Here is an 18555-nt window from a genome sequence, read left to right as displayed (position 1 = left end):
TCCTACTGGCAGTACTTGGTTGCAGCTAAAACGCTGACATGACGAAGGGTCAGATCTGGTCGTCAAAGCTCCAACCACCAGCTTCTGCTGTATGCTTCCCTCTCAGCTAAATGTTAATTGCTTAGGCACACCCGGTTCCTTGGCTCGGGCGTCCTATTCGTGGGTATATGGCTCAGCTGTTGTCTTAAGCCCCTTCCAGAAAAACAAAAAGGAGAGCTTAGTGGCAGTGCACCATTATTTGGACTTGAGCGTTGTCTTGATTTCCTGGCGTGCCCAGCCTACTTACACGTAACAGTATGGAATGTAAGTTCTACTTGGTGGGAGGCTAGAATCTTGGCAACTTCGTTGTAGTCACAGGGTGAATGCAAGAAGCCAGTTGCACATTCGTGCCTTCGTGACGCTGGCAAGAGCTGGCATTTTGCTCCCTTACCTGCTGGAGCTATGGTTTAGGGAGAAGGGGAGTGTCCCAGCAGTGACAGGCAGAATGTGGCCCAGCATTAGCATTTCACAGAGGAGAAGGACAGCAAAACCCAGAGACAGCCACTACTCTGAGCTGTTGGCTGGATTCCACCCTTACTGTTTTAGTAACAGGCATGTCATTATGCCTTGTGTGGATTTGTTTCATTCATTCATTGTATACCGAGAGGCTGCTATGTGTGTGCCAGGCACTGTTCGGGACATTTGTGGACCATTTTTGTGGACTGTAATATCTTTCATCCTAAAAGTCCCACGAAGCAGCCCTTCTCTACATTTTATAGAGAAAATCGAAATTCGTAGTGGTTCTATGACTTGCCTGTGACTGCACAGTTAGGTGACAGGACCAGAATTTGAATTTGAGCCTTTAACTCTGAAGTCTGACTTTCTGTGGTGTCAGTGAAAATTTTACACAAATGCTAGTGCCCAGGCCTCAGCAGCAGTGATTCAAGGGTGGAGGGGTCTTTTAGATTTTGAAGTTCACTTTTTAGCTTGCTATCCATGTACCAAGAATCAAGTACCAGCATCACCGAAGCTCAATTTGTTTTTGAGATATAATTGACATTAGTTTCGGGTGTGCAGTTTATTCAGTACTTGTGTATATTGCTAAATGGTCTTGTTTTTTATTTTTCCTTGTGATGAGAGCCTTTAAGATCTAGGCTCTTGGCAACTTTCAGATATAATACAGTATTATCAATTATAGCCACCATGCTTTACGTTACACCCTCAGGACTTATTTATTTTGGCTTGTTGTTTTTTGTTTTTGTTTTTTTGTAAGTGGTGATTTGGCCTGGTCAGGAGTTCGGGCGCATTCCTTTCCCCTGTGAACTTGAGCCAGCTGGGAGTAGAGGGCTTGCTTGACTGATTTACTCAACCTGGGCAGAGAAGGGGAAAGAAAGCAGAGATGTCAGGGTCTGCTCCCATGTGAAGCCTGGAGGTGAGTGAAGGCTGTGGCCACCATACCTGAGGTAGATGGTCCATAAGAGTTTGAGCTTTTGAGATGGACCCCAACATAAGGCAGGGATTCTCTCACCAATCTGGTAAATTCTTCCCATGGGGAGGTAGAAGGGAAGGGTCTGCATGAGAAGTGCCCCCCCCCCTTGCAACATACGTGTCCTGTAAGGGCCAAGGAGGGGATGTGGGGCTGGGAGGAAGAAGGCTGCCCCCCTTTAGAGACCTCTGGTCAATGATAACTTGACAGATTAGGGGGTATATCTCAGGGGTAGAGCATTTGACTGCAGGACTTGACAGATTCTTCTAGGCTGGGTGGGTACAAACTTCCCTGGATGTGATATCCAGCTAGACTCATGTCAGCTTCTGAGCAGGTGGGCAAACCAGCAGACTTGTGCTATTTAGCACGCAGTCTTAACAGCTGGCATAAGCAGGAGTTAGGCATGACCCAAAGGAGACCAATACACTAGCCCTGGGATTCCATCCGTGTTGCCAGCTGGCCCCTGGGCCATTGTGCTGTGATTTCCCGAAGGTTCTTTGGGGAGCAGAGCTCCATGCGATCCTGCAGCCCTCTCAGAAGTGAACGTGTCCCTAAAGGATATTTCGACTTTTGGTGGCCACAGAACCAGCGGGAGTATTGGAAGCTTAGAACGAAGATCTTCACTCGCCCTCGCCAGACAGACCTCGGTTCCCGAGCCTACCAGGTACCCAGAGGTAGGAACCTGCCTGGTGTGTGCTCTCAGGTCTAGCGGGGCCCAGGGAGAATGACCTGGGAGAGGAGGTCGAGGTAACAGACCTCCCGGTTTCAGTGCAGAGGAAGGACAGGTTCATTAGCAACCGGACCAGACTCCCTTACAGAGTCAAAGGAAGTTGCAGTGGAGTCAGTAGAGGCTTTGGAATTGGCCAGATCCAGATGGAAGTTCTGGCTCTGCCTTTAATAGATTTGATTAGCTTCTCTGCTCATTTCCTCATGTCTGAAATGGTCCCAGGCAGGGGTGATTGGAAGATTCATCAAGATTATGCCTGTAAAGCTCTTAACATGGATCCGGAAACAGCGCTTAGTATAAATGTTGGTTGTTACTGGTTACACAGAAGCCTATGGCAGGGACTCGTGGAAACTCCAAGGCCGGAGGTAGACCAGAGAAAAAGAGGAGGACCCCTGGCTAGCTTCATGAACTTGGGCCTGCGCCAGGGTGTGGCATGCCCTAGAAACCAGTGGCTGCTGTCAGCAGGGACACAAGCAGCCCTGTTAGCGTCCTGAGGGCAGAGGCTTTCACACAGGGCAGACCACAGCCCATCCCCCGATGCCTGGAGACCAGGAAGAGGAGCTAATGGACGTCAGTGACTGCTATCCTGTGTGCCCGTGTGGTGCAACTCAGGACAGAGTGTAGACAGAGGAGGAAGGAGGGGGAGGGGTCAGTGGTAGTGGCTGGGCCTAAGTACCCAGAGACTGGTGTAGGCTCTGTATGGGCTTCAGTTACTGGTAGGGCCGGCCATTGTATCCATCCACAGCTCTCTAATGTGCCAAGTTCTGTGCCACTTTAACAGAGGGATTACTGTTTGTGTGGAATGTGTGCCCTGCCCCCCCCCCCCCCCCAAGTAGAAATGATTGCACCATCTTGCCAGGCTTGTTGGGAGAAAGAGGTTTTCGTGTTTCCTTTCCCAGATCAGTGAGCCCATCAGGTCCCAGCTGAGGAAGGAGAGGACACAGGAACATCTGAAACTCCTTTATTACCCTGAGTATTACAAATAGAACACAGTCACAGTATAAAAAAACAGAGCAGGAATTAGGTGCAGGCAATGACACAAAGTATGCACTGGGGACACATTCCTTTCAGAGTCTGCAGCTAGTTACTTGGAAAAAGCCAGTTATGATTGTAAAAATTTTCTCTTTAATAACAGTAATTCCACTAAAATTATACAAAGTACATTCAATACTTAAGGGTAGGGAGGAAGCCAGTTTGGCCCGGAAGCATCATCAGTCGACTCCAACAAAGGAAGCCCAGCTGGGCTGGGGGAAGTTGGGGGTGGAGGTCCGGTTGTAAAAAAAAAAAACAAAAAAAAAACGGATCGGTTAAAAAAGCCACCCACAAGGAAGCAGGGTGAGCGTGCACGTTCCTGGAGAGGGCGGGAGGCCCAGCCGGCATGCTGGGGCTGGGCACGGGCTGGCGCTCAGGCAGGCTCCGAGTTGGTGGGGGGCAGGTTTTTATGCTTGAAATACTGCACAACTTGTTGGGGTAGTTCCGCCAGCACAGCTTTGGCCAACGTCTCTTTTGCCGCCTGCGGGGGGGGGGGGGGGGGGGGGTGGTAAGGTGGAGAGGAGAGACAGGGTTACTGGAGGAAAGTCGTGAGGGGCACCAGGCCCAGACAGCTGCTGGAGGGAGAGGGTGGCCCTGGAGGGCCAGAGTGGTCTAGAACGCGCATCCCTTGTCCCGGCCCAGGCCTGAAACCCCACTGTTAGCAGCACTTTCCTTTATATGAAGTCTGATTCTTACCTTGAGCCCTTGAGATGCCTGGGAGTAACGTTTTAGGATGAATTTGTGTGTGGGAAGCTTCTGGGGAAAGAGATGGTGGAGGCGAGCTGCATAGCCTACTCCCCTGGCAGATACTTCCTGAGCACCTCCTTGGCCACCATAAACGGACTGGGACTGTTTGGCTCACCGCTGAACGCCCAGCTGCAGGCCAGGCATAGGGAGTCAGTCAGTGTCCTCAGCCTGAATGGGGAGCCTCAGGAAGCTAATGCTCCAGAGGAAGGAGCTGGGCCATCTCAGGCAAACCCAGAGGACACTGGGCAGAGTTGTGAGCACCACTGGGTATAAAATATGCAATCGGTTCATGCTGGGACTAGTTTGTAGGATCTGAGCCACAGAACCCCGAGAGGCCTTATGGCCAAGGGAACCTAGGCCCAGAGACATCAGGGACTTGCCCAAGGCCACACAGTGAGCTTCTGGTCAAATAAGAGTTGGGCCCCGGGCTGGCAGTACAGGGGTGGCATCTGAGAGACTGCTCCCTCTGGGATCCAATTGCCAGAGCAGCGACCTTGTGGGCAGACCTGGGGTCACCTGCAAATAGGCTCAGAGCCACCTCCAGGAACAAGGCGGGGGCTACCAGTCCCCCTGTGGAGGCCATCCTAAGATGGGCCTCGTTTCCTGTCTGTGAAGGATGCTGGCTGAGGTAAGGTTACCAGGAAAGCCTCTCTCACCTCTGGGCCTTTGCTCTCACACCCCCCCCCCCCCCCCCCCCCGCCTGGCTTTGACCCACAGGAATAACTCCCAACTTCTGGTTCAGGACCCAGGTTAGAGGGCAGGGCTTCCATGAAACCCTGCCCTGGAGCCCCAGTCTAGATCAGGCAATACCCCGTGTGTTCCTCGAGCTCAGGGAAGCAAGTGCTCATGTGGTCGCGGGGCCTCCTCTCGGGGCAGGCCCTCGGGAGGGGCGCAGTCAATGGAGCGGAGGGTGGAGGAGACTTGCCCCAGACTTTCATCCTAACTGGTTGCTGGGGTCCCGTAAGTGCCCCCTCCCCAGCCCAGGCCCACACTCACGTTGCGGAACTCTCGGAAGGGCACGAACTGCACGATATCGCGGGCGGCCTCCTCCCCCGTGTGGGAGCGCAGTGTGCGGCTGTCCCCGTCTAGGAACTCCATGGCAGCGAAGTCGGCATTGCCCACGCCCACGATGATGATGGACATGGGCAGCTTGGAAGCCTGCACCACGGCATGGCGCGTCTCCTCCATGTCACTGATGACGCCGTCCGTGATGATGAGGAGGATGAAGTATTGCTGCGGGAAGGAGACAGCAGGTGCGCTGAGGCCTCTGCCCCCCGCTCCCTAGCCTCCCCCAAACCTTCGGACCCCTGGGAGGAAGGCAGCGCTCCATCGTCAACAGCTGCGTTCTTGGCAGTCAGGACCACGGCTGAGAAGGGAGACCCATGCTGGCCGGCGGACTCGGGGACCAGCCTCCCTGGCTCTGTTCCACCTGCGCAGAAACCCCCGCAGCCCGCTTGTGCCCGATCCGCACGGCTGGCCTCTGAGACGGCGCACTGGTCATGCAGGCGGGCGCTTCTGGCCCTGTGGGACTCTGCTGGTAGTAAGTGACTTGGGGTCACACGGCAGACAGCATCAAGCCATGGTATTAATTCCGCGCAGGTCTTTAAATTCCACAAACTGTACCCAGGAGGGAGTCTTGTTTGATTCTAGTGTGCCTTTAACGCCTACCATTTGCAAACCTTCCTTACCAACAGAGAGGCGGGAAGCACAGCCCTTCGGGGGACCAGAGTTTCTAGCTAGACTTCACTATCAGGTCCGGTTTGTTGTGTTTATTTTTACTCTTACTCTCTACATATGGCAAGTTTAACTTTTCGCTTAGTTGGGCTACAAAGTTTCTTTATAAAACTACTTAAAAACACTAATTAGCATGGGTGATGTTGGCCATAGCGTGAACTGCAAAGGGCGGGGGTGGGTAGGCGAATGAGAAGGCTCACTGGCTGGTCTGGGCAGGGACCCAGCATTCTAAGCAGGCTGAGACCTCAGTTTCAACTTGGCCCTGACCTTAGCACCCTCTGGCCCCTTTTTGAGGAATGTGGTTTTCCTCCTCTGTAACATAAGCAGAAAAGCCCTATGTGGCCCTAATATTCGGAAGCTTTTGCCTCCTAGCCTGATCCTCCGGATTCTCAGGAGAGGAAGTAGGGGGCCCAGCCTTGTCCAGGTGATTGAGGGCAGACCCAAGCCAGATCTCAGATCAGCGCCTGGCCACCTTCTCACCCAGCAAAGCCATTTGCTCCCTGGGGAACATACAGAGGCCCCCTTGGATGCCCTGCTCTCCCCCTTGTACCTCACACAGTCGTAGCAGGAGCAAGTGAGCCGTGTGGAGGTGTAGACACACCATCCTAACCCCCTGCTTCCTGTGGCTGCCGTGCAGCACAGCCTGCACTGTGCCTTTAAGAGACCAAGCCCTTGGCTGGGGATACCTGTTGCTATGGAGATGGCAGCCTAGATCCCTGCAGTGGAGGGCAGCTGCTGCCCTTCCCCCTCCCCTCCCCTGCCCCCCTCCCTGGTTGGGGGCCTTATAACCCCATCTACACCCTTGTTCCCCCCCCACACAGCCCACCCCTTCCTTAAGGAAGCACCCCTTCCTTAAGGAAGCACCCCTTCCTTAAGGAAGCACCCCTTCCTTAAGTGGCCCTCTGGCCCCCCTTCCATCCTGCAGGATAGTCCAGAGCATTAGTTCCCAGGCACCTAACCTGGTGGGAGGGAGGATGCCTGGCCTCTGTCAACAGGTTCACCACTGGGGGCAGGACTGGCCTCCCACCCTCCTTCCAACGACCCTCCTGGCTTTCCCCTCTCAATCGGCCGCACCTCTACGCTAGGAGATTGGAGCCTGTGGCCCCCAGGCCTCCTCCCTCGGGCCTTAGAGCCTTCTTCCCAGGGAAAGTGGGCACAAATGGGGCCTGGGTTCCCGCAGGACCTCGAGTACCAACTGCCAGGGTGAAGAAGTCCCTGCTAACACGGCAACAGTGCTGGCCCTCCTCACCCTGTGCTTCCCATTTTAGGGATGGGGAGAGGGGCTGAGAGCGGTTCAGTGACTTGCTAAGGCCTCACAGCTGGGAACGAGCAGAGTGTGGGTTCAGACACCAGCCTGGCTGACTCTACAGCTGGGGCTCTTTCCACAGTGTCCTCCTCTACCACCCGCATTTTGTGGCCGAGCCTCTCCAGTAGTGGGCCCTGGCAGGGAGGCGGTTTCTGCACCCCCTCACCCCACACCGTGGGGTCAGACAGCCTTAGTGTCCAAGACAGCAGCCCAGGGAAGAGCCCAGAAGCATGGCACCGGACATTAGCCCTTGCTAATGCGCCAGCCCGCCATAATGCTCACGACCACGTGCTCGACCGCAGCTTCTGCCCAGCTGGGCAGGCCTTGGCAATGAACGTGCAGCTAACAAGTCCTGGGCTCCTCACCTACCCGGGGCAGAGTCAAGGTTGTCCAGGAGCCTCTTAAGCCACTACAACCCCAGGGGTCCACAGCCCCACCTCCAAGACAGAAGTGGGAGGGGGCTGTGGGAGAGGAGAATGAAGGGCAGAATCAGGAGGAGGGAGGAAGGGGGCTCTGCTGTCCCCACAGAGAGCCCGGGTCTCCCCAACCCCAAGCTTTCCTACCTCCATGCCCTTCCTGGTGCCTCTCCTCCTGCCTGGCGTACCCTTCCAGCCACAGCTCCAAGATCCATCTGAGCGTCCACACCTCCGTCCCAAGCAGATAGAAGGCCCTTCCGGGCCCTGAGCTCTGCTTCCCCTGCCAGCATTACCCCTTGGGGAGGTCTCCTCTGGATGCTTCTCTCTCCCCCCACACTCTGAGGACTCCATGCTCCAGAAACACAGCCAGTCAGTGTTCCAACCAAAATTAAAACCCCCACTACGACTCAGGGATGGAGTATCTTTTGCCTTTACCCAGAGGTTCTTCAGGCTTCTGGAACTGTAAACAGTCACTTCCCCTAATGCATTTAACATGTGATCTGATTTGTAAAAAATCGACCATGACAGTTCCAGGCAGTCTGGGGAAGCTGCTCCCTGGCTTATTTCTGGAAGTTGGCTACAGAAGATTCTGGTGGTGGGGGGAAATTCCTAGGATGACTGTGTCCCAGCTCCCCCCGCCACTGGGACAGCAGATACCTAGGTAGCCAACCAGGAATGGGCAAGACCCAGGGTTTATGGGCAGAGGGAAGGATGAAGGTCCCACGATAGGGACCCACCTGGCCCCAGCTGAACCTCTTAATACCCTTCAGTGGCTCCCCACAGCCCTCAAGAGAAAATCCAGATTCCTCACTGGCTTCCAAGGCCCTATGGTAGCTGGCCCTCATCCATCCCCATTCACCCCTCTTACGTCAACACTCCTTCCCTTCAGTTATGTCCAAACACGGCACCTCCCGGCCTTTGCCTATGCTGTTCCCTCTGTCTGGGGCACTCCACTCATGGCTAACCCTTAAGCATCCTCCAAGCCTGGACATCACTTTTCCAAGAAGCCTTCCCTGAGCCCCCTTAGGTTAGGCGCACCTTTATGATCCTGTACCTCCGTCACCGTGGGTTTGCTCACCTTGCACCCGCAGCTGGTTTCCAGGCCAGGCTCCCCACTAGACTGCAAGCTCTGGAAGGGCAGAGGCCGTGCATCACAGTCTCCCCAGTGCCGCACAAAAAACACGATCCAGGAAGGCAGGCTGTGTGTGTGTGAACGGGAGAGGACAGGCCTGCACAGAGAGCTGCCTCCCACCACCTGCTCTCGAGTTCCTATACGTGGGTGTGCATACATCTAGGGACAGGGAAGGTGAAGCCACACCACGTATTGCCCCTAAAGCGGCTGTGCAAACGTGTCAGTTAATCCGCAAATTATTTCCGTGTGCCTTAGGTCTAATTGTGCTCAGTGCCATCAAGAGGTGACCCCAGAAGATTCAGCCGCCCACATTTCTTGAGTGCTTACTGTGTGCCAGGCACTGTGCTGAGCAATTTACATGCCAAACTGGTTGAATTCTCACAGCGTTTCCATGAGGCAGCCACTGTTGCATCACCTCCATGGTACGGGTGAGGAAACAGGTTCAGAGAGCTTCGGCAACCTGCCTTGGGTCACACGGCCAGGCAAGTGGAGCAGCTGGGGTCTGAACGAGGTCGCCGGGCCTCTGGAGCCGGAGGCTGAACCATCAGGCGGCACCACCTTTGGAGCACAGTGAGATGTGGGACAGCAAGGCCAGAGGTGGAGAAGCCCGTCTGTGTGGACGTCAGGGTGGGAGGGGCTGAGAGAGGCCCTCTGTCCCACTCCTGCTTAGAGGTGGCCCAAGTCACACCGGGGTGCGGGGTGGTGCTTCCATGAGGGGTGAGGGTGCCAAGAGGAGGCTGCCTCCCCAGGGTGGGAGCCAGGGACGTGACAAAAGTGCCTGGGGTGTTGAGAAGATCAGGGGCTGCACAGAGAAAAGACCAAGTTTCCCCTCTGGGGAGCCGTCAGCAGTTATTCCCCAGGACACAAAGGTCCCCTTCCTGGCCTTGCCCAGGGCCCAAGCCCCTGGCACACCCGGGACCTAGCAGACACAGGCACCTTTCCCCCCAGGACCACACGTCCCGCCCCGTCCTACCCTGGCTGCAGGGTGAGCCTGGCAAGAGCACTGGCTTCGCTCTGCTACCATCCGCGTTTCTTCCTTTTAAACAAGAGTGCGGACCCGTTTTTCCATCCCTTTGAAAGCTGGCTCAGGTGGACAACAGACTGGGGGGGACAACGGCCTGGTTCACAGACGGCAGGCCTCCAGACGGCGCAAGCCCAAGGGCTGCCTCTCGTCTGCCCTCCAACCCATTCCAGCCCTGCACCCCAGGAATGCAAAAGTAGTCCCTCCCAGGCCTTTCCCTGGTTGCTGTCTCACTCAGGTTGCCCCAGATCCTCAGGGCACCCAGGGGGGCTTTATTTCTCCCACCTCCTAACGGAGAGAGGCTCAGAGCAGGAAGCGACTGGCCTCAGGGCCTCAGCCGCCAGCGGCCGGGCAGGACTGGCGCTAGAGCAGACCATGCCCCCTGAGGAAGATGCCAGGACCGCCTTCCTTCTCCCCTGACCCGCATGCCGACCTCCTTCATGTTGTCCCGGCCTCTGGCGTCCTGTCTGCCTGGCCTTTCGCCTCCTGGGTGCAGGCATCGCATGATGTTGCTAATCTGAACGCCACCTCCTCAAAGTAGGTCCTCTTAGTACCCCCATCGTACACACAAGGAAACTGAGGCTAAGAGAGGTTACGTGATTTGCCCAAGTCGCAATGAGGAAGGAGTGTGAGCAGGATTCTTCAAACCCTGGCAGCCTGATCCCAGAGCCCCCTGTGGCCTTCTGAACAACTAGACCGTATCCTGCCGTCCTGCCCTCTCCGGGCCAGCCCTGGTGTCCTCTTTCTCGCGCTCATAACCTCCACCTCCTCCATCTTTACCACCACTCCCGAAGCCAACCTCCACCTCCCTAGCGACCAGGTAGGGCCTCACCCTCCCTTTCCCTTTAGGAGAGGCCCTGCTGGGTTCCCTCCTCCTGCCTCTCGAGTCCTGCATAGCGCCCAGTCCGAGGCAGGGCCTAGGACAAATTCATCCACCCCCCCACCCCCCACCCCCCCGCCATGATGCTTGAGCACCTGCCACAGGCCGGCAGGAGGTGACGGCGGACACAACAGCAGCAGCCCGGGCCTTGGGGCTGTGAGTCATGGGGAGAGACGCACAACGGACGAGGAAATGGAGACGAGCTAAACAGATGCTGCTGCCATCCTCGGAGTCCAAATGAGAATAAACAGAGAAGGTGGGAGAGCAACCTCAGAGGGGTGGTCAAGGCCCGCCACAGTGGGGGCATCTGAGGGGACCCTGAGGAATGGGTGGAACCGGCCAGGCAGAGTGTCACCGGGGCAAAGCCTCTGTGAGGGGAACAAGCTTGTGTGTGTGAGCAACAGGAATGAGGTTGGTGATAGAATCATAAAGGGAGGAAAGTGTGGGGGAAGGGTGGGAGAGGAGGTCTCTGTGGAAGGGAGGGGCCTGGAGGGGCCAGATCTGACATTTGCTGTTAAAAGAAAGGATTCTAGGCCCCAGAACGGATTGTAGGGGCCAGAGGGGTGAGGGTGTGGCTGTGGTGTCAGATGACGGAAGACGGTGGCCTTGGCCATGGGAAGGAGAAGTTGAGAGAGAATCTAGGCATGGATGCAGCTACTCTGTCTTTCCAAGGGGAAAGCCCAGAGAAGGGCAGAGGCTCATGAAGGTCCCCCGGTGGGGGGGGGGGGGGGTGGCCAGGCAGGAGTCAGACCGAAGTCTCCTGGGTGGCAGCCCAGGCTCCACCCCAGGGCTAGAAGCTGGGTTTCCAGCTGTGGCTCGAGCCTGACCGGTGGGCCTGGGGACAGGACCTGGGAAGTACTACACAAGACACTGCCCTTGGGGCCAGGGGGGTGGGGGGGGGCGAAGACTTCCCAACAGTCAAGTCAGCGCAAATCCCGGTGGGGGAGGGAAGAGTGGACAAGGTGACCCTTGGTGACCCCAACACGGGCATTCGGCCTGAGGCTAGGGAGCAGGGAGAGGACCAGGGATGCAGATGCCCACGATGGCCATCTGCCATGTACTCCAGATGCCACTGGCAGTGTCTGGCCAGGCCCTCGCCTCACCGCTGGCCAGACAGTGGCCCAGAGGGTAGCTTTAGGGCCCACAAGGACCACCATCCCTTGGTGTCCATGTATCCCAGGAATACCAAATACCCCCTGTCCTGGGGAGGCACCTCCCAATGATCTCAACCTTATTCACCACTAAGAATAAACAGAATCACTGTGTCTTTTTCAAGTCTGTGCTCCAGAAAGCCAGCACCAATCGAGTTGAGCTTGGTCCAACCCCCTTGCCAGACCTGCAGGTAAACTGAGGCACAGAAGGCAGAATATCCAGCTCCCCAGCCCTGTGGGGGCAGGTGGAGCTGGAAAGACAGGCCCCGGTCTGGCCCTCCCTCATGTCAGGCAGGGAGGGCCCAGCCAGTGCCCGCCCTCTCCCACACGTCCACGCCGGTGGCTGCCTACTCACCGTGGCTGTCTGCTGCTGTGTGGCCTGGGCTGCAAACCGAGCCACGTGGTTGACGATGGGTGAGAAGTTGGTGGGGCCGTAGAAGCGGATGTGGGGCAGGCAGGCCGAGTAGGCCTGGGCGATGCCATCGACACCTGCCTCGAGGAGAAGACTGTATCAGCAAGGTTGCCCCCCGGCCCTTCACCTACCCTCATCCCATTTGCAGACCCTACCTCTATTTCATGCCCACCCTAAATGCCCCTATGGTGGCCAGTGTAGGTCCCGTGAGACTGGAAGCTCCCAGAGGGCAGGGCCAAGTATAAAGCAAAGAGTCCTGCATATGGAGTCAGGCGGACCTAAGTTCAAATCCTGCCTTGGCCCCTTCTTAGCTGAGGCAAGTTGTTTAATCTTTCTGAGCTCATGTCCTTGTCTGTCAATGGGACTGATAATCTTCACTCTTGGGCAGTTGACAAGAGGGGACCCAGCAGGCTCTTCCCAGAGAAGGAACTTGGCAGCCCAAGTCTTGAGGTCCATTCTGGACAGGCTATGGCTTTGGCTGAGGGTTGCCGTGGGGAACTGAGATGCTTGCACGGCCCCTAAGAATATCCCACTGCCCGGTGGTCCTGTCCAGGAGGCCTTTGTCTGGGGAGGAGGTTGACCAACCCAATTTTGGACAAAGTCTCTAGAGACCTGCTCTAAACGAGGCAGAGCCCAGGAACAGCAGAGGGCTACATTTTTAGCCAACAGATAGATGCCCATGGCTTCTGAGTCACAGCATCGTTTGCAAGTTGGTGACTTGACACCTTTCCCTTCCAAGTACAAACTGGGCCCAGCTTTGGGAACCCCCAGGGAAGGCAGGTGCTATACCCAAGCCAGATCCTAGGCTGGAAGGTCTCGTGATGGCAGGGACCACCCTCTTCCATACCCACCTGGGGCCCCCTTCCTCCTCCAATAGTTTCTCAAATGATTCTGGAGGCTCAGAAATTCTCTTAGGTCAAGGGGGCAGGGGTGAACACAGGCACCACACTCACTGCCTGCCCCTTTCTCTCCCCCTCCCCTCTGGCAACCCTCAGTCCTTGGGTGCCAAGGCTCTTTGTGGAAGGGAGGGGGAGCAGGGTGGGGTTAGGGCTGGGTCCTCCCAGCAAGGGCAGGTGGGAGGCGAGAGGCAGGTATATAATTTGCCGCCCTCACCTCGTCCTGTTCTACACAGGGCTTCCTGTCAACGCGTCCCTTAATTCTCACCTGACCACCCAGTGAGGTGAGCTAAGCAGGTATCATACTCCCTGGGGCAGGTGAGGAGGCAGAGGCCCAGAGAGGTGCAGTGATCTCTCCAAGGTCACACAGCCAGGAAAGGGCAGCAGCTGGCCTTGAATCCAGGACCACCTGACTCCAACCTCCAGCTCTTCCCCATCTGTCATTATGAGCAAGCATGAGGGGGAGGGGAAGGGAGAAAAAGACAAAACCTATACTCTGCCCCTCCCTTTGCCCAGCGCAGGCGCAGGTGGGCTTAGCACTCACCCGAGCAGAAGGGGTTGGTAGGGTTGAAGTTGATGGCAAACTCATGGGAGACCTGAAGTGCAGAGAAAATGTTGAGCCGGCAGCCTCCTGGCTCCAAGCCCCACCCACTGCTGGGCCAAGTCTCCCTCTGTGGGTACCTGGCTCTTCAAGCCCCATCCCCACCCCAGGTCAAGGCTATTGACACCCCCCTACATCTGCTTCCACCTTCCGGTGCTGGGGCTGAGCCACACAGAGAGGTCTGACTACCTTCACTTTGTAATGGGCACCACATCACCCCCATCTCTGTTTGCCGGGGGGTCAGGCTCCTGCCTGTGTCTCCTCGCCCCACCAAGATAGTTCCTGAGTGGGACAGAGAGGCTTCTGAAGGCATCCAGGTGGGCTCCAGGAGCCTTTGAACTGAGCCTCTGTCACACACCATCACTGACGGTCCACTTTGTAGGGCCCTGAGGGCTTTCCCCCGACTTAACAGCATGAGTGCTAACAAAGGAGCCTGTGTTACGCCAGGGAGCCAAACGGGATTAGCGGACAGCCTGCTCAGAGCTGGACTGGGGATGAGGAAGCATAATGGGACCAGAGGAACGGGGGGCAGGGACAGCTATCACAGTTCCCCTGGGGCCCGGTCCCATTTCTCTGCCTCCAGACCCAGCCCCCAGCCCTGTGGGTTATTCTGCACACTCCCGATCCAGGAACACAGAGGAACAATAACTAGACCCCATTCGGGGCTGCGGGGGCTGCAGAACCCGGGCCTCTGATGGGGCCCTCCCCGCTCTCTGTCCTGCTGCCCTCTCACAAAATCCCCACGCGGCCCCCTTCCCTACCGCATGCCACAACCCACGTTCAGAGTTTTGCAGGCATCCCCTCACTCCTGGCAATGACCCAACGGGGAAAGGCCTGCAATTACCCCATTTTCAGAAGATGAAACAGACACAGAATGTTCTAGAAAGTTCTCAGGCTCTCACATTTACCGATGGACAAGGTTGGGACTAGAACCAAGGTTAGGCTGCCTCCTGAACCCACTAACCTCAGAAGGCGTTCCTCTCGGTAGGCGTGCGGACAAGGACTCCATCTTGTTTGTGTCTGCACAATGACCTCCCTCGGGGCTACGTGTTCTAGGCCCCAAGGAGGTTAATGTACGCCCACATGGGAATGCAGGAGGGCTTCTTCTGATCTTTATAAAGTGGTGCACGAAGGCCCTACGTTAGCTAACCAGTAGAGAAGGCGCGCACACAGAGGGCCCCACTTTAGATAACTACCCTGTGACCTCACCACCACGCCCCTTGCTCTGTAAAAGCTGCGGCTGAAGGTTCTGCTGGCCCATCAGTAAGTTATCCTGAATTAAGTTGTGGAAACGGTGGGGAGTGGCTTGCTTCGTTTTTCCCTCTTAAAGTGACTTCTCAGTCCGGAGGATACTTTACCGACCCTCCTCCGCCTTCTAACACTCTTCCACCAGTTTTAAATAAGGAAGATGAAGAGGTCTAGGGGAGTATCTGCCAGGTGAGAGCTTTAGTCTGGGCACAAACACTCCCAGACGACTCATTAGCTCCAAGATAATTAGCTCTATACAACGCGCATGTTAGAAGGCCCCCACCAAGTCCAGTGTACCCATTTCACAAGTAAACAGAGGCCCAGAAAGGGGAAGCCAGGTGCCAAGGCCACACAGCAGAACAGGCCTAAGAACTGAACCTCTCATGCGTCGAGTGGGAGTTGGAGTCCTGGCCTTGTGAGCCCTCCTGGGCCAAGAGGGGTGAGACTCAGCACGAGGAGTTCACCCCAGGTGGGCCCTATGGGTGACTGGGTGGCCTGAGAAGACACTTCCCTGTTCTGGGCAACAGCTTTTCTGTTCTTTGCTCCCTCAGCCCTAAAGGCTGGCACGGAGCCAGTCCCCTAATGACCGTCTTGGGTCCTCTCCCTACCCTGGGGCCCTCTTCATCCTGACCCCAATCTGGGCTCCAGCTGCGGGGGCTGGAGGTCCTCATTGCCATGGCAACTTCATGAGCCTCTACAGAGATTAAGAGGGGGGCTTGTACCGAGGGGTTGAGAGAGGAAAATGGTTGCCAAGGAAACAGGCCTCCGTGGGCCAATGACTTCCTACAAAATCAGATTTTAGGAGATTTTAGAGACCAAGGGGGAAAGCCCCCTCCTGATAGGAATGGAGTAATATTCTGCTTTCTCGGCCACCCAGACTCTTGATTCTTCACTGCTTCCCCCCTTTCTTTGCAGGAGGGCTTGGTGGTCCAAGTGGATGGGGCTGTGGAGGTCACTCATCCAGCCCAGAGGTCCCTCAGGTCACCTAGACCAGCAGCTCCATTTTACAGGTCAAAAGACTGAGGTTCAGAATGGGTCAGGGCATGCCCAGGTGACACGAATGAGCCACAGCAGAGCTGGGACCAGATCTGGGAGACAAGCGCTCAGCAGCCCAGCCCCCTCCTATGCTTGCTGCCCTGGTTTGCCTAAGAAATGCCAGTAAACAGGACAAGTTTCCTGGAGGCCATAAGCCAGATTAGGGGCCCCTGGGGGCCTGTTGGCCACAGGTCTTTGTCCTGGGACTCCCTGCTGCCTTGTGACAATCAGTGGTTCTGTTCACCAAGCCTGGCCCGAAGTCAGTGAGTTACTTAAGACGCTGCTCCCTGTGGCCCTGGCGGGGGCAGGGCATGGGGGAGGGAGCTGAAGGGACCCCAGAGGGACTGTCCTCTCTGAGCCTCAGTTACCCCATCCTTACAGTGGGGAGAGTCATGGACTGTGCACTTCCCCACCGCAGATCTTTGCGTGCCCTCCTTCCCGCCTCATCCCTCTCTTCATCTGACCGACTCTGGCTCATTTTGAACATCCAAGCCTTCATGTCATCTCCTCAGGAAAATGCTTCCTGAGTCCCTCCGCCACCATCCAGGGTAGGGGTCTGCTTGGGGCGCAGCTGGCCCAGCCCCAGGGAGGATCGAAGGTCCCAAGTGCACGTTCCTTCGAGCTTCTCACCCTCAGAGAACCAACACTTCTGTCTGCTCAGGCTGCTAGGCCGCCGATTCACTGTCAACAAACAAGTTCTGCACTCCTCATGTGTGCCGGGAGCTGGGACACAGAAAGGAGGAAAGCAGGGGCCCTTCCGGACCGTGAAACCCTGGAGGGAGGCAACAAACAGGCCAACCCACACATACAGAGGCGACCATAAAGTTCTGTGAGGACACTGCCTCTCACTGGAGGAGAGGAGGGCCCCGCATGAGCTTCCTCGGGGAAGACCTCCCAGAGGGAAAGATCTCTTGGCCTCTAAGAGTGGGAAAGAGGTGAACGGGAGCAACAGGCCAGGGGAAGGCCAGGCGCAACGGCCCTGAGGTGGGGAGCAATGAAAGAAGGTTCAAGAGGCTGGAGCAAGGCCAGCCAGAATGAGAGGGAGGGAAGGGAAGGGGCTGGGAGGGCCAGACCTGGCATGTGCCCTTGCCCATCCTGGCTCCCACATCCCTCCTGGCGCCGCCGGGCCCTCCAGCCTGGCCAAGCCCGAGCCTCTCCAGAGCTGCCCTGTGACATTTCCAAGGAGGCTTTTGAGCGAGAAAACGTCTCATTCAGCCAGAGTTCTTTCAAAGCTGGCTGGTGTCCTAGCAACGGGCTCTTGCTGGGCCTGGCCGCACCAGCCTGCCCTGCCCCCAGTGGCATCACTGTCTGCCCAGAGGCCCAGCTTTGGTTCTGCAGGATCCTGCCCCCTGCACCCCCACACCGAACGGTGGCCAGGAGGCCACAGAGCCGCTCCCTAAAATCCTAGGTGAAGATGGTCCTCCCTAGAGAGGGTGGGAGGGCAATGCTCACTGGAAGCAGCGTGGGTCACAGCAGGGCAACAAGAGGGGGCACTAGCTGAGACGCACGTGCAGGTTAGGAGCCCTCTGTGCCCGCAACGGCCCCAGGCTTCTCACTTATGGAGAGGCAGCAGATCCTGAGAACAAATGGAAGCCTCCATTTGCCCAGCTGGAATCCAGGCTCCCTGTTGGGAACACGGCCTTGGGCAAATCACCTGAGCCTCTGTTCTTTCACCTGGAGAATGGACAGCACTCCTTCTCTTCATCCCTCCATCTGGCCCACTCTCACCCTAGCCAGTCCCCACTCAGCCAGAGCGGGCCTTCAAAATGCCAACTGCTCTCTCTCTCTCTCTCTCTCAAAATAAATAAAAAACGTTTAAAAAAAATCTTTAAAAAGGGGTACCTGGGTGTCTAACTCTTGATTCTGGCTCAGGTCGTGATCTCACCGTTCGTGGGATGGAGCCCCACACTGGGTGCTGTGCTGACAGCACACGGCCTGTTTGGGATTCTCTCTCTCTCTCTCTCTCTCTCTCTCTCTCTCTCTCTCTCTGCCCCTCCTCCACTCGCTCGAGCCTGCATGCACGCTTTCTCTCTCTCAAAATAAATAAAAGACATTTTAAAAAGTCTTCAAAATGCCAACTGGATTGTAACGCTCTACATGGACCCTCCAGTGGCTGCCCATTGCTGTTTAATTAGCATTTGAGGCCCTGAGTGGCCGGCCCCCCACCCTGCTAGCCATGTCTCTCTCCACTCTCCACAGAGAGGCCATCATGGCCACCTTCTTTCAGTTCCTCCAACTCTCCCTGTCCCGCCTGCCTCCCAGACTTTGCAAAGCTGGTTCTCTCTGCTCTCAACACTCTCTCTGCCCCATCACCAACCCCAATCACTCTGCAAACTCCTTCTTGACTTAGACCATGCCTCTCCAGGAAGCCTTCCCTGCTACCCCCAGGCCAGGCTGGGGCCCTCCTCTAGGCTCCTCCCGGGCCCATGCTGCCCCATCTCAGCACTGATGACCTTCCAGTCCTGGGGGCTTCCAGAAGTATATAGGATACCCCGTTCAATTTTGAATTCCAGACAAACAATGGATAACGTTTCAGGATAAGTATGGCCCAGGCAATATTTAGGACATACTTATACTTTAAAAATGTGTTTATCTAAAATTCAAACTTACAGGGTATCCTGGATTTTTGTTTGCCAGATCTGGCCTCCTACTTGTCTTCTTAACCTGACCTGAATACCAGGGGTCAGAGACCATAACTGTCCTGCTCATTATAGCCTCCAGCGCCTACGTGAGGTTCAGGCTGAGGAAAGAG

General features: G+C 56.2%; 1 protein-coding gene across 2 annotated transcripts in view; it reads right to left on the bottom strand.

The window, feature by feature from the left end:
• Nucleotides 1–3137: 3137 nt before the first annotated feature.
• Nucleotides 3138–18555, bottom strand: part of CPNE2 (copine 2) — a 46945-nt gene continuing 31527 nt past the window's right edge. The window contains exons 13-16 of one of the 2 annotated variants that reach the window (XM_023245147.2): nt 13464–13515; nt 11967–12100; nt 4968–5204; nt 3138–3705 (exon numbers count right to left, since the gene is read on the bottom strand). In XM_023245147.2, the coding sequence (XP_023100915.2) occupies nt 3598–3705; nt 4968–5204; nt 11967–12100; nt 13464–13515 (531 nt within the window). In that variant the 3' untranslated portion in view covers nt 3138–3597. Of the gene's footprint in view, nt 3706–4967; nt 5205–8886; nt 9118–11966; nt 12101–13463; nt 13516–18555 lie in introns of those variants that run through there. The other variant, XR_002738427.2, reaches the window with a different exon arrangement.

The sequence above is a fragment of the Felis catus genome, chromosome E2 (genome assembly GCF_018350175.1).
Source record: "Felis catus isolate Fca126 chromosome E2, F.catus_Fca126_mat1.0, whole genome shotgun sequence".
NCBI classification, from domain to species: Eukaryota; Metazoa; Chordata; class Mammalia; order Carnivora; family Felidae; genus Felis; species Felis catus.
This window is presented reverse-complemented; position numbering and strand designations above follow the sequence as displayed.